This window comes from Sceloporus occidentalis, unplaced genomic scaffold (assembly GCF_023333645.1).
Source record: "Sceloporus occidentalis isolate IW3139 unplaced genomic scaffold, rSceOcc1.0.p SCAF_319, whole genome shotgun sequence".
Taxonomy (NCBI): domain Eukaryota; kingdom Metazoa; phylum Chordata; class Lepidosauria; order Squamata; family Phrynosomatidae; genus Sceloporus; species Sceloporus occidentalis.
This window is the reverse complement of record NW_028317299.1, coordinates 605,938-621,873: the sequence shown is the minus strand read 5'-3', so window position 1 is coordinate 621,873 and position 15,936 is coordinate 605,938. Positions and strand designations below refer to the sequence as shown.

Here is a 15,936-nt window from a genome sequence, read left to right as displayed (position 1 = left end):
ATCCCCTGTGATCTTATCTTATAACACCCTGCAGGTACACATGTATGTTGACTTGGGATACTAGGTGATGATGATGTCCATACCAGGGAACTTTTAGGCTCCAGCTACCTGGAGGCCCCCCATGCGGGATGCGGCTAGGCCTACCCAGATAGTTTTAAGAAGCTTTTGGAGTTTCTATGGCAACAGCCTATCAGTGGCTGCCGCTGTGTCACATGACAATTAAGTGTTCCCGGAGAAAATTTTGGTTTAATTAAACAGTTTTATCTAGGAAGGAGTTCAGGCATTCAAAGAAAAAAGAGCGAGCGAGAGACGGAGAATCAGACAGCCACCGGCCGGGCTTCTAATTGAAATATTTTGCCAGTCACTTTTCTCCTGTACATATAACCCTTATAAACCTTTCCTGCTGGATACACTTAATTTCTGTGTATTAATAATCCCGTAGCACACGGCAACGACTGTAAATCCAACGTGACGAGCCCCCGGACTGAACCCCCCGGCTAAGGAAGGCTCTTTAAAATATGTCACGGTGCTATTGATTAAATAGAAGCACTTTGTTTTATACACGTGTGCCTCCCCTGTTAGTACATCTCTCCTCGGTAATCAGAATGATAGCCGTCACCATGAAATGTCGCCGGCCGCCACCGAAGTACCCTCATAAGAATTGATTGGGTCTTGGCACTAAAGGAGGGCTTGCGCTCTTTGATGCCAAACATGGACACACTATAAATGATTAAAATTAGCTTTTTTAAGCACATTATCTGCCCATGGAATGTAGATTTTCTTTTTATTCGGCAGGAGCTGGCGTGAAAATCCTGGCTTTAACAGGGGATTGGATGTGTAAAGGCAGAGCGGTATGCAGAAGAGCGTATCTGTATTGACACAGAGTTATAATTCATCTAATGATGGTATTGATGTTTTCCATTCAGATTTCCAGCTTTCAGTATGACAGCCTATAGACCATAAACAAGGCAATACTTATGAGCAGCTTCGGCCCAGATTGAATAATGAGACGGGGATAAACGGCTCTGGCTGAGTAGCTGGACTTTTAACCGTTTCATTCACGGAAAAACAGAATTTTCCGTCCCGTCTAGTCTGTCCGTTTTTACGATGTAGAGACTCGGACCTTAATCAGCCGTTGGCCTCGTCTTAGATTCAGGAGCCATATACCTGTCTCATTCCCTCACGCTACCACTTCTGCTGGGAGGCTGTTCTACTTATCTAGCAGCCTCTCAATATAGATGGATAGAGAAATCAGTATCTCTAATGCTAAATTGATCAAGAGTTGGTCTGGCTTGCACCTCTTTCGATTGACCGGGACACAGGTTCACAAAGCGAAAAACCATATTCTTACCCTATTACGGTATACTGTGAAGTAGAAGCATCATGGGAGTTGTAGTCCACAGCAGAGACCACCTGCCCCATGGGAAAGCTATACATTAAGGCTAGGCCGACATCAGCTGTCAAGATATTTTAGCACCGCAACCATCAGGACTCCCAGCCATGGGAATTTTTAAGTCACGTTGAACCCTGAAAACCTATAATTGACAAGTATTTCTTTTTTTGGCTTAAAGGTATTTTTTGTTCTTTTTATATCAATAATATTATGTCTACCATATTTTATTTGCGTAATTTGTAATTTCTTTAAGCCATAATTTCTCCCTTTCTTCACTGCTCTCTTCTGGCTTTGAAACAGTTAATCTCGCTCATTAGTTATATATCTAGTGCCGTATTACCCAATCCTTCGTGGGATTCCGCAGCCAATCTTAAGGAGCGGATGACTTTACTCTTTCAGTCTTCGAATAAAAGGATCCCTTTAATTTAAAAAAAAACAAATAAATAATAATAATAAAAAAAAAATTCCATCAGTTAACCAGGCGATCCTTGAGTGATGTCTTTTTTATAAAAAAAATAAAAATAAGTAAAAAATGTAAATAAAAAAAAATAAAATAAGAAAAAGCGTCTTTTTGAGCACCTTGCTCGAACTAAGCTGCCGCACCTTAATGCAGTGATGATATGTTAGAAGCAGCGGTTGTCAAAACATCCTATTACTGTGATGCCGTAATGACACCCTGTCTGTGTAAAGTAGTCATGTTTTCCGAAATCGCACGTTGCACTGTTGATTTCTGACATGACACTTCATTCATTCCGTTTCCCTTTTTCCACCCCATTCTTTTTTTTTTTTTTTACAATAGCAGCTGGTGCCTGTTTTTCTACTAAGTGATGTATTATTTTTTTTTTTTTTTGCCACTTAGGGAGAGTGCAATTAATTGAAGCAGAAAGCCCGCTCCCGGGAAAGTAGCAGCCACGAGCGGAATATCTCTGAAATGCGCCATTGTTTCTCCATTGTCATTAACCCTTTGTGGAGAAACAGACAGCAACCCTGGCATTACGGAGAAATTGTTTGCATTGCCGCCCCACAGCACCCGCGTAGTTGAAGGAAAGCACGTACTAAAGCACCCAATAGACATATAGATGGGCCGGGTATCAAGAGGAGGTTTTGGTGCAAAAGTGGTGCAATCACCATAGCAACCGTAGCTCCTTCTTTTTAAACTGGTTAATTGTTTCTCTGGCAAGTCTTGGCAGAGAGGGAGCGTCATCATTTTCTGCATTTTAGATTAAAGTCGTACATCCCAACTACCCCCGGGATGCAGGCGGCAGAGTCTGGGAGTTAGAGTGTCAGCACACGTGCACAATTCTGCACGTATGCAGTATACATTGTCCGGTGCCACTTAGGGCCATTTTATTATATTTATCGTCGTTTTGAACAGGATTTTTACCTATCCAAAGGTGATTGATAGCTCTTTGAAACAGACTAAGCAAAGGCCAACCAAGTAGATCTGCGCCAAACAGCTTGCAATCGTTTTAGGTTTTCTCCTGCTCCAATCTTAAAAGGGAAATCACATATTTTGTCCCACTTTGAGTCAGGTGTCCATTACTTTTAAACCAAATATCTCTAATTGGAGTTTAGTTAATACTGTCATTGCTCAGGGTATGAAGCTACTGAGTATGTTTAACTGAGGGGGTGGTAGATAAGTGGGAAAGCCTCCCAGCGAAAGTGGTAGAGGCTAACACGGTAAGGGAATTTAAACATGCATGGCTCCCGAATCTAAGATGAGACCAAGGACCTGTGGGCAGACTAGACGGGCCGAATGGGGCCGATCCTCCATCAAACGTTTAAAACTAAGTCTCGCTGAATTTCTGCACTTTTAGCACAAAGCAGAACCGACCTTTTTTTATTATTAAACATAGATAAAGCCATCATCTTAAAAATGGCTTCTTTTTGACAAAAAAAAGAAATTCTTTTGAAATAGAGCCATATTCGCTCGAGTTAATGCAAATTTTTGTGGCTTCAATTTTAAATTGAAGAAGGGGCCGCGATAAAACCCACTGTCTGACGGTTGGATTTATAGATAATGGTGAATATTTCCGTCCTTGAATAAAAAGGCAGCAAAGTTTCTTTTTTCTTTTTTTTTCCTCCCCGAAGAAGAATGGCAATTTAGTATCATCTTTGTTGATAGTAATAGAATAATATCTGTGAGGTCTTTAGCTTAATGAACTCCGTTAGTAATTAGCAGCACGCCCTATCCTCCAACGCTTGTTTTCCGGCATGACTCCAGAGAGCACACGCTACTACAATGCCTTTTCGTGATGTTCGACGGAATTAGTGAAATCGGGGCAAAATGATAGCTCATACTGTGGATATCAATAGAGTTCCGTTATTTCAATCTACATAGCCTCGTGCAAATGTTCTTCCATCTGACAGATGGTTAAATCTCTGTAGGACGCGTTCATTAGACGAAACTCCGGCTTTTAGTTGGCGTGAAAAAGAAAGAAAACTGAAACGCATACGCTGGGGTTCAAAAGTTTGGGGTCACGTAGAAATGTCCTTGGTTTTGAAAGGAAAGCACGTATTGTCCATTAAAAAAACCTGAAATGGATCAGAAATCCAGCGCAGACGGGGTTAATGTTGTAAATGGCTATTGTAGCTGAAAACAGCTGATTTTTAGTGGAATCTCTTCATAGGCCCTTTATCACTCCCATCACTCCTGTGTTCCAATGACCCCTTACCACTCCCATCACTCCTGTGTTCCAGTGGCCCTTGACCATTCCCATGGTTTTTTGGCAAGGAAGTAAAGTAATATTATTAAGATCAGTTATATTTTTAGTTTTTTGGCTTTAACGTAATTTTGAAGTTTGCTTAATAAAAGCTGTATATAACTCTTAGTTTAGTTTGGTTCATAAATGGAACAGCCTCCAAGCAGAAGTGGTAAATGCTAATACAATGAGGGAAATTAAAATATGCATGGGATGGACATTCGGCGCCTGAATCTAAGACGAGACCAGCGACTGATTAGATGTTAGGTGTTCCTGTGTTTTAGTGACCAGGATGTAGCTTAGATGCTGAAATGGCATTTATTCAGTGGGTGGTAGGAGACTGACTTCAATCTGCCTTATGAAGGGCCAACCCCTGGGAGCATCTGCTTTAGGAAGGGCCGAAAGCCACCTTCCCTCTTTAACCATACATTTTGCAGGGCTAGGTCTGGCCTTCTTTTGGGGAGAACTTGCCAGGGATGGCCCTACACAATAATGACGAATTGAGGTTGCGTCTCTCCTGCAAACTCCCCTCTTAGTGAATAAACCTCATTCAAGTGGTTTGTCAGCTAGAACTCCCACAATCCACTGCCAGATAAACACAAAGGAGGCAGCTTTATGGGGTATCAGCGTTAACGAACAGGGTATTTTGGGGCGGTCACCATAGAAATAAAATGTGGAGCTTTGCTGTGGAATCTCTTAAAGTTCTAACACAATAATTAAGGTTCAGAACACAAGTTGATGATAAAAAGCGTTCTCCTTGAGCAAGATTCGATGAATGTGTTTCTAATTGAAGCAAAAACGGCCATTTTGTGGTCGGGACTTAAGAGGTGAAGGACGATGAGGTAGCCGTAATCTGATTGGACAAGCCAACTGTAGCCGTTACTGGGGCAAGAGAGGGAAAAAAAGATCTTGCCGTCGTTACAAAGAACGAATGTGCAATTTCTGGCATGAGGCTCGATCCAAAGGAATGTTTTAATCATGGCCGCTATAAGAATCCGCGGCGAGGAGAGAGGAAAAAGCGAGCATGTTTTAGTATCCTAATAACTCCTTACGCCAGCCTCAGATCATAATGTATGTGAGGGCCGTCCGCTAATTATATGGTAATAAGTGGTTTTGTAAGTGCTCTAAATTAAAAGGATTTCACGGAGCTGCTGTAAGTCAGAGCCGAAGCGCTTTCCTTCAGACGTTGGCTTCGGCCTTTAGTGCACGGAAAGTTTGTGTTAATTACATAGAAAGTTAATAATCACGAGTGCAGACAGAGGGAAATCGGAGCGTTTGTATGTTTCGGGAATTCTGTTTTGCTTGAATTCTGCCAGAAATCACTTATTTGGCTTAAAGGTTGCCCTTTTTTTAAGGCCATGCTATATTACCACTACTTCATTTGGGCATTCTGCTCCCACCTCGGGCAACTAACTTCTAGCTTTGTCCAGGCTGCCCGCACTTAAACCAGGATATTCTTACCTAGGCTAGGTTACTATGACTTAGTCCAGGCTTCTTCCACATAGGCTGGGTTACTATGACTTAGTCCAGGCGTCTTCCACATAGGCTGGGTTACTATGACTTAGTCCAGGCGTCTTCCACATAGGCTAGGTTACTATGACATAGTCCAGGCTACTTCCAAGTAGGCTATATTACTACACTTTAGGCCAGGATATGCCTACATAGGCTAGGTTACTATGATTTAGGCCAGGCTACTTCCACGTAGGCGAGGTTACAATAATTTAGGCCGGGTACGCCTACGTAGGCTAGGTTCCAATGAGTTAGGCCAGGATAATCCTACTTTTGACCAGTCTACCCCCACTTAGGCAAGAGTATGGAAGGCTTAAAAATCTTGTTTTTTTAAAAACAACAATAATTAACGTTTGCATGCTGGGTACTTCTGTAATCAAACCCTCAAGCAAAAATGTACGATTCGCCAAAGGGGTGTATTTACTAATATGAGATTTTGCAGCTGAACTGAACATGTCAGCACTTTGCATTATAACGGGTCAGCCGTAGCGAGCTTCTCTTGCAGGAAGGGCTTTTCCAAATTCTGGTTTTTTTTATTGTTTTCAGTATAATTGTTTGGCCTTTTAATATCCAAAAATGATTTTTTATTAATTAAAAAATAGTTAGAAATCAAACTTCCAGTGTAAGAAGTCTAATTCTCTTTATTGGGTCCAATGCTCTTTGACAACATTAGGGTGGATTACAGAAGTTGCGAACAGAAAAATCTCCCCTTTGGGCAATTGTGGATATTGTTAAAATATATTTTTATTGCCAATCTCTATCTATAAAACAATTCTAAATGTATAACCGGTTTGCTATTGACAAGCAGTCTGCCTTTGGGAAAGGAGATTTGGGTTTTTTAAAGTTTTTGTTTACCGCCTGTCCATAACGCTGTTAAATCTCTGTCTCGGCTTAATGCTGATCACTTTCATGTACAACGAGCGGTATTGACAAACGAATGAATGATGTGCAGCCTTTAGTCCCTACAGAGCAATCTTAAACACAAGGAAGCTTTCATTTAATAAACGAAACCTTCTCTCTCTTTTTTTTCTCCCCGTGTCTCCCTTATTACTATGCAGGCTTCTCTGCAGAATGTCAAGCAAAGATCGCCACATTGATTCCAGCTGTTCGTCATACATCAAGACGGAACCTTCAAGCCCAGCATCCTTGACGGACAGCATCAACCACCACAGCCCAGGTGGATCGTCGGACGCCAGCGGGAGCTACAGTTCCACAATGAATGGCCACCAGAATGGGCTAGACTCTCCACCCCTGTACCCGGCCGCCGGTCTCGGTGGCAATGGCCCTGTTAGAAAAAGATACGACGATTGCTCCAGTACCATCGCTGAAGATTCTCAAACCAAGTGTGAATACATGCTAAACGCAATGCCCAAAAGACTGTGTCTGGTGTGTGGAGACATAGCGTCAGGTTACCACTATGGGGTGGCATCATGCGAGGCCTGTAAGGCTTTTTTCAAACGGACAATTCAAGGTTTGTGCTCCTTTATGATTTCTAGAAGATTGCCGTTTTTAAATTTATTGAGCCCTGGCACCTGTAAAAACCACAGGGACATCCACATAGATGGCCACTACACTACAAAGGTGGCTTTGTGATGCTTGGCCGAAGAGCCTGGTATTATTACCAATTATTGATCAGATGAATGTATTATACAGGGCCGCACTTCAGAAGGGGCGGCACTTTTTTTTTGTGTTTTTTGAAGCGGAGGAGAGAGAGAGGGGCACCGAGTGATTTTCGCTTACCCGCTCGGCGCCCCTCTCTCTCTCCTCTGCGGCGAGTTTCCCTGTTCGGTCTCTGTGCCGGCTTGTAATGCAGAGCGCCGGAAGTGACGTGAATTTCCGGCGCTCAGCATTACAAGCCGGCACCGTGGCAGCACAGGGAGACTCGCCGCAGGACTGTTTAAGGGTAAGTACCGGTGGGGGGCGGGTAGATAATGCCGCCCCCCCCCGGCGTCGGCGGGGGGCGGCATTTTAAACTTCGCCCCAGGCGGCGTTAAGTCTTCGGCCGGCCCTGGTATTATACATTGTTGGGTTACATCTATTTACCTTGTAGGACATTAGAATTCTGAATTACAACTTAAAAAAGACCAAAAAAGAAGCAAAATGGCCAATTTTGTGAATGCTACATTTTCCAAAAGGAAGACAGAGTAAACCAGTCAATCGGGAATGATGACTTCATACAATATATTTTGTCCTCTTCATTAAAAGTGATTAACACAAAAATGGATATTGCCATACTGATCATGGAAACAAACCTTTATTAGTTTGTTTCACCTTCCACAGGAATCCCCCTGTTACTAGACATGAGCAGTTTCAGAGAATGAACCCCTCTATTACAGATATGGGCGGTTTCTGATAAATGCATTGTCCAGGCTACTCGGGACATAAAGTCCTATTGCAGGACTGTCCCTGGCTATCCGGGACATGTGGTCACTCTTTTGGCATTTTGACCAAGGCCAACTAGAGCAGTTCTTGGGCAGTGGTAAATTTGGAGCAATTCTCATAGAAGTATCTAAAAACATATGAAAGTGGGCATCACCCTAACATAGACCCTGGACCATGGATGTCTGCGGAATGTCTTTATGCTCCCTTCACCTTCACACCCTGTTCACACAAACTGTTCAAACTGCATTTATCCCCTGATTCCACCCGATTTCAAATCCAGATCCCTTAGAATTTCTCTGATTGCTCTCCAAGGTCTTCCAATTGACCCACGGGTTCTTTGTAACGTCTTCTGGCATCTGCACCCTTTTGAACTTCACGGAACCTTTATCGTGAAATCTGTGTTTACGTAGAAACTGTTCTTGGCAAGTCCGTAAATAAAGGAAGGCTGTAGCGTAAATACTGGAACTTTTCTTCTAGGAGTCATTCTGAAATAAAATGCCTGATTACTGTATTTACTCAAAGATAAGATCATTTTCCGAATTGAGATAAAATGCTCTGTTGACGCTTCATGAGACGAGATTTGCCGCGGCTTGCGGGCCTTATTTATGTAGACTTGGCTCCGTTTATACCAGGCCCGTGCCACTTTCCTACTTAAAAGAAAATTAGACCTTGTCCACAAAGATAGTTTCTAATTCCATATCAGGAGCATGATAACTTCTACTCCTATCACTAGGAGCCATGCAGTTCTTGATGCCACGCCTGAAATGGTAGAGCCTAGAACGAGACGTTCTGGTGTAAAACAACTGGGCGTTTAATTCTTAATCTCCAGTCTAGTTCTTTCTAGAGCAGTCTCGTTATACAATCACAAAAATTAAGATTATTTTCAATTAATAAGTAATCAGTCCCGTGTCCCGTGCATGTTTAAATGCCCCCGCTGTATTAACCTCTACCACTTCTGCTGGGATGCTTTTCCGCTCATCTACTACCCTATCAGTACATTTAAACTTTACGTTTTTTTTTTCAGGGAAGTACCTTTAGTAAGTGATCAGTTTAATCAGCTTTTCCCGCATGCCAGTAACGTCTTAAAATTTAACGTGGATTTTTCAGCATCCCGTGGCCCCATCAGCACTACCTGCTAAGTGTCTCTATGTGGTCAGGACAGTCCCAACTGTAGGACTCATGTCAAGGTAAAGTTTTGTGGTCTTTCCTTCGGAGTAACACCCCCCCGGGCTAATGCTAAATGTTAAAGTTTACGACATCACTATTTTTAACCCTTTCAGTATCGGAAGTAACAGGATCACATACCCGAGGGAGTTAACTACCCCCCCCCCCGTATAGGTAGTTTCTGTTCTCACGGCTGTACAGCGCCTCTGACATTTTGCGCGTAATGTTAATTTTACTAATCTCATTATGAGAACAATAACACGGCATATTTCACGCAGCTTTTAAAATACCACTTCAGCTGACAAATAGTGTAAGGAGCGCCGAGAAAACCGCTCTGAAATTAGCCGATCGGAGAACTCGGCGTTCCTACAATGAATGTGTTTATAATACGGCAGTAATGTTTCTCGGCCGCGTGTCACGTATAATGGGGATACACATATTTATTGAAAAGTGAAATTGCTTGAATCAATTATTCCAATTACAACAATGCATCTTTTACGTTTTATGGCCCTAAATAAACCTGTTGATAGATTCCAATAAGCAGTATATGTGTAATAGAATGGGCAATGGGATTATTCCTCCCCGTTACCCTCCCCCTATTAAGTTGCTGATTATTCTTGGTTGGTTTTTTTTGATCCAACCCTGCGTTTGGCCCTAACCTGCTTGGCACCCAAGGCAGCTGCCTGGGGCACTTAAATTGTTGACCCTCTTAAAGGTGCTTTTTGACATTTTATGCTGAATGTGATGCTTTCATAGCTAAATACAGCATTTGAATCATCATGCCTGGTATTGTTGAATGCCCTTTTTTTCAGGGACTGCTTGGTTATCACGTGACACAAAAGCAGGCGCTGATAGGTTATTGCCATAGAATTTTTTTTAAAAAAGTTTCTGTGTTTGTATTTGAATCAACATCAGGAAGATGATGGTAGATAAATGGAACAGCCTCTCGGCAGAAGGGGTAGAGGCTAGTACAGTGAGTGAATTTAAAAATGCATGGTTTAGGTAGTTTGAATAAATGAGCAATGAAGGCATTATTTCTCCTATAAAGATCCAGTATAAAAGTATTTACATGCGCGGAAATGGTGCGCTCACGTCCAAATCTAGCGTTTTAATTCGGATAGAAATATGCATCTAATCAGAGATCATTATAAGCCGTTGGATTGCGCGGGATCTGGTATTCTATCAGCCAGCTCGCTCTGAGATCCTAATCATATAAATTCCGATTTTTTTAAATTGCTTTAATGTTCTCGTCCGTCCCATTTACGAATCACGTTGGTTTGGTTCATTCCAGAGCGCTGTGGAAAGAGATCAGGAAATGAAACGAAAGCAAACGCTATCTGCCCAGTTAACCATCTGTCCTCTTTTAGCCTCATCTGCACAGCCAAGCGTTTCCGTGCCATATCGAGGGAAAACTTGGCTATCAGGGTCTGGGAAACAAACATGAGTGAAACCCATGGGAAAGCAGGACAGGTAATGGGTGAAGAGGAAGAATGTTTCAGTTTGTTAAAAAAAAAAAGGAGTCTCCCGAACAATGAATGCAAATTAAAGTAATTTTTAGGTACTTTCATCTGTATTTATTTAAGATGGGAAAAAATACCTTAGGGAGAAGCTGCAGCTGCCTCTTCAGTGGTCTGACATCTCAAACCACTGACTGGCTTGAAGCAGCCAATCAGTGACAGGAAAGCCCTCCCATGCAGTGCTGTTAAACCCCACCCTCGCGGAGCCAGCTCTGGAGCTGACTGGGGGTAAGCAAATCTTTGGCATATAGCTGGGGGTAGGGGCAGGCAAAGAGGCAAACATATATAAGAGATTCTGCGCCACCTAAACTGGTGGAGAATATGTTAACAACACCGGGGTCATTAAATTAAACAAATTGTGGGGGCTTTTAAAGGGCCAGCCGATACGATGAAACAATGAACCACAAGATTAAAAAATCATCTTTTATTTATATAGCTCCAACATAGTCCATAGCGCTTCTTACAGTCCCATAAATTTAAAGGGGCTGACAGAACTAGAATGGCAATTACAAGAAGCTGAGAATATAAGAAAATAATAAGTTATCGTACCATAGTTTCAGATCAAACGCTAAAGCAGATCGGTCACTTTTTTTTATATCCCGTATTTTACAGCAAACTGAGCTGAGTTAGTTTGATGCATTTCCAATCCTCCGCGGCGACTGGGGGTCTCGGCCCATCGAGGGGAGCCGAAGAGGTTACATGCTAATGTAAAAATACCCAGGCTGTGTGTGTGACACACAAATGAATTACCCATCCGTCCCACAAAATTGCTCTTTATTTCATGATGAAATTGTTAATAAACCACTGATTCCGTGGAAGGAAATCACTCATGCTTTGATTATTAATTCATATATTCATCAGCTGCCTTACTTAAAAACAATTGAAAAGAAGACCCTTTTTTCCCTTTGGAGACAATGTATCTATTTGTAGAACATGCAGCACAAAGAAGGTGTTCATGCTGGAGAACCTCTACATTTTTGTCGGCACCATCTAGTCTGCCCTGCTGTAAAGACTCAGACCTTAATCAGTCGTATCCCTATCCCAAGCATGTTTTAATACCATCTACTGCTGGGAGGCTGTTCCATTTATTTTCCACCCTCCTTTGAAATGAACTTATCTCCTGTACTTTGTCCCATGGAGACCGGTTTATTTCCCTCCCTGCATTACCAGATTTGCACCATTCTCAAGGGTTAAGATGCAGGATTTATATATTTTTAGTTGATTCTGTGCTGATAAAGGTTGGACTACAGATACCATTATCCTCAACCCTGGAACATGACCAGTCACCCCAATGCCATTCAGTTGCCCCTGAGTTCACTGGTCCTCATTCCAGTGTAGGACTTGGCAACTCTTTAACCATACGGCTGGTGTTCAGGTCATCCTCATCCAACCATCGGTTGATGGGAATTGCAGTCCAAGCAGTCCTCTGCTAAATGTTGGGAATCGTAGTCTAGCTGTTGCCCACTGGTGTTTTAGAGACCAAACTGTTACTCCATATATTGGAAAATGTGGATTTCAGGGCAAATCATAAGCCATCCCTTTTTCTTTTAAGAACAGAATCCCCCAGAACTCATTTTTTGCTATGTTATCACCCCTGTGTAGGGCGTCCTGCCACATAAGGCCCCACGTTCCCCCATTAACACAGCATTATATAGCACATACGGATACATGGATCATTGGTGGGCTTATCTATAAAGTGTTAGCGATGACAGACCCTTTATCACAGATATTTAACACATTTTTAACAACGGCATGTCTCCATTTCCGTTCCGTTGAATTAGCACTTGCTGGGGACTTGACTCTTTATGCAGGTCCTGCAATCCGCTAATGTGATATTTAATGAGGAGACATCAGTCCGCAGAAAGCTAGTCAATATAAATCAGTGTTTACAAAGTGTGATTAACTCTGAAATATTTCATCAATGCTGTGGTCCCAGGCAGACTCTATGCTAATTACCGAAATGCGCACATGTTTCTGGGGGACTCCGACGGACCCTGAGTGCTGCAAATAACCAAAAGTGAGATTGCAATTATGCTCCAACTGTCTCTCGTGACAATTTATGCATTTGGTGTGCTGACCTCCCTCTTCCCAAGAGGCCAATAAACAGAATGCATTTTCATTAAGATACTAATGCACTTAATCACAAGGGGGAAGGGTTAGAGTGTAAAGATAGTCCTGTATGCAAGATGAGGCCGACCTCCATGCAAAACCAGACTCTCTTCCAATCCTAAATGGGATGTACATTACTCACCCACCTCCATTCCCAAATAACAAGACACATACATGTTAATAAATCAAGCTCCTGGCTTTATTAACTTTTTAACTTGTAACGTTTAACCATTAACTGGGATATGTTTTTAAAAAAAAAAGTGTGCAAAACGGGCAACCAAGTGTTCCGGGTTTACTGCAAGACGTCTGGACCAACAGCTTGACCCCTGACCCAAGGCAGCTTTCTTAATGTAGATTATAAATGGGGGTCCTTGCACGCCAGCTGTCCGGCACAGACATACCCAGCTGATTTAGATCTGCAAACAAGGACTTTCATATATATTGTCTATTCCTTCCCCCAAATCCATACAATATTTATGGTACTCTGTACTTATGTCAGGCGGAGACAGTGATAATCCCATATGCCTGAGCATCCCAAAATCATATGTTCCTTCTGCTAGTTGCTTATAGACATATGTTCTATATGGTATATCTATATTGTATTATATATATATATTATATATCAAGGATTCATCATTAATTATTTTAGAGTAATCAGGATATGTGGTGATTAATTCACTGGAACTGGAAGGAAAACAATAATTGTAACGTCTAGATTAATACATAGAAGTTACATTCGAAACCTTGCATGAATAGAACTGGATTTAAATATAGTGAAAAGAGCATTCTGTTACATTATATATCTGGGTGAAATTCCTATTTATGATTTTTTTCCTGGTTACAAAAATTATTAAATTATTACAATTAATATTATTTTATTTTACCCTGTGCTATGATTGAAGTGTCAGTTCTAAAATAATAAAAAAAACATTAATCAGTATTACTTTGTAATGACAGTAAGGGTTAAACTTTACCTGGGAGTAGAGAATTATGTTTTCCTTTGATACCAGGCTGTAGAGTTCTAAACTCAGCATCTTACTGGGCTGTATCATTTTCTATTATGGGATCTTACTGGGGGCCAGAACGGTGCTCATTAACAAACATATATATAATTGTATCCAATAAATGACAGAATTTAGAATTATTCTTCATCTGCCAACTGTGATTCTAAAACGTCTTTATTCCACAGGCAACATAGAATACAGCTGCCCTGCAACAAATGAATGTGAAATCACAAAGCGCAGACGCAAATCCTGCCAAGCCTGTCGCTTCATGAAGTGTTTAAAAGTTGGCATGCTGAAAGAAGGTACAGTGAAAATTCTTCTATTTCACGTGGTCAAAGTAGCACTTTCTTGCTTAAGATGGCAGTGAGCGGAAATGAATAGTTGAGGACTGTGCTTTGCCGCTCATTTTCTTACAAACATTCATAAACTGATTGTCTAACTAAGCATTGCAAAGGGGGCGTCTCCCTATGGAGACAAAATGGCTGCACACACGTAGTGCTTCACTACAATAAAAACCCTTAAAGTAAAATTTATAGTTAATTTTTTATAGTTATACACTATGAACATTCAACATAGGTAACAAAATCCACACGTTTCAGTTTAGGATAAACTACTGAACTTTGCCTGGATTAAGCACTTCAGTAAAGCCAAGAGGCAACAGATTGGTGACAAAATTAGGCCCGTTAAATTCTTACCAATATAATTATATTAGATTATAACAATCTAGAAGTGCTCTCATACGATACAGCTGCTTTGTAGGCATTATTGTGGGCACAGTCATCGAAAGATTATTGCCAACTTCCCAAAATGCTTAGGAAAAATTATTCAAAATTGGAAGAGACGTATCCCACAGCTGGTAATGTACAGATCAAAGTCTCAATGCTTCCCTCTCTGCCAGATACTTTTTAACTTATTTTAAATACTTGAGCCATACCAAAAAAGTTGGCATAGTTTAGAACTAATTTAAAAAAATTTTTTTTGCATTTTTATTTTTTTGTTTTGTTTTTTTAACACAAAGCAATTTCGTAAAGTTAATTTAATATCTGAGACCAATTTTAATTTTTGAGATACGTGTTTCCAAGTACAAATTGAGTAAGTACAATAACAAACCCTAAAAGAGTCCAATAGTTAACCCTAAAAGTGTCTCATAGTGATCTTTTGGGACTCATGTTATCATGGTTTATTGTTAAAATTTATTTAATTTACATAACCAGAATATATAATAATATAAAAAAATCCGTATGAGATTTATCTATAATAATAATAATAATAATGATTTTTACTACTGGTCTTTGGAGACTTTTTGGGGCCTATTTTCATGCCTTAATGGTTTAAAATTATCGAACAGAATCGTAATTTTTGTTGGTTTTCCCCTTCTGTGTGATTTATAGGAGAATTTCGCATGTTAAAATGACTCTTTATTAATAGACCGAGTTCCTATGCATAGCGATTGAAATCATACCACCACTGATCTATTCAGATGCAAACCTGTTCAATTAAATTACCAGCCTGTAATAAAATTTGCTGCTTCAGACTCCATGTTGGTGGCAGCGCTGCGTACGTGCGGATGGCTCAGCGGCTCTCCAAATTGACAGTTGAAATCTATTTAGTAGAAAAACACAGAGCCGCAGAATAAGAAATAAACTCGGGTTTGGATCGCTACCGCGAGCAAACGCCAGACTGATGTCACATGGTCTTTCTTAATTTGCGGATTTACTTCAATCCTGAAATAAAAGTAATACTTTCAGACCAGTTGGACCGGCCCGGACTTGTGTTTATCAAGCTGTGTTCAGTAATGGCATTAAAGTCATTTTAAATTCAGAAATAAAGGGGCTAATGCAGCATGGAGGCTGACATATTAAACCCTACTGATTAGGTTTGATAAATACAATTATCTTTTTTTGGGGGGGGGGGGCATCAAATTCTTTTACAGAAATTTCCAAAGCCATTTTTATAGAACATATGTAAAAAATATACATGTCCTGGAAAACATGGCCGATGCGGTCCCTCTAGCTCAGACATAGTCTGGAGAGGGACTGGCGGATTATATCCTAGCAGGTGCAGAGTAGCATCAGATCCTGGATCCCCTGGGGTGGGTGCGCGGCTGCCACCCACCTTAGCGTCCCCCTTTAGGCCTAATTTAGGCAGCTATATCA

The 15,936-nt window shown here is 41.1% G+C and overlaps 1 protein-coding gene across 4 annotated transcripts in view; it reads left to right on the top strand.

Annotated features, from left to right (window-relative positions):
- Positions 1-15,936, top strand: part of LOC149274820 (estrogen-related receptor gamma-like) — a 117,940-nt gene that overhangs the window by 30,421 nt on the left and 71,583 nt on the right. Inside the window, exons 1-3 of one of the 4 annotated variants that reach the window (XM_089505232.1) lie at positions 6,676-6,811; positions 6,845-7,075; positions 13,966-14,082. In XM_089505232.1, the coding sequence (XP_089361358.1) occupies positions 6,676-6,811; positions 6,845-7,075; positions 13,966-14,082 (484 nt within the window). Of the gene's footprint in view, positions 1-6,662; positions 7,076-13,965; positions 14,083-15,936 lie in introns of those variants that run through there. The other 3 variants (XM_089505230.1, XM_089505231.1, XM_089505233.1) reach the window with 3 other exon arrangements.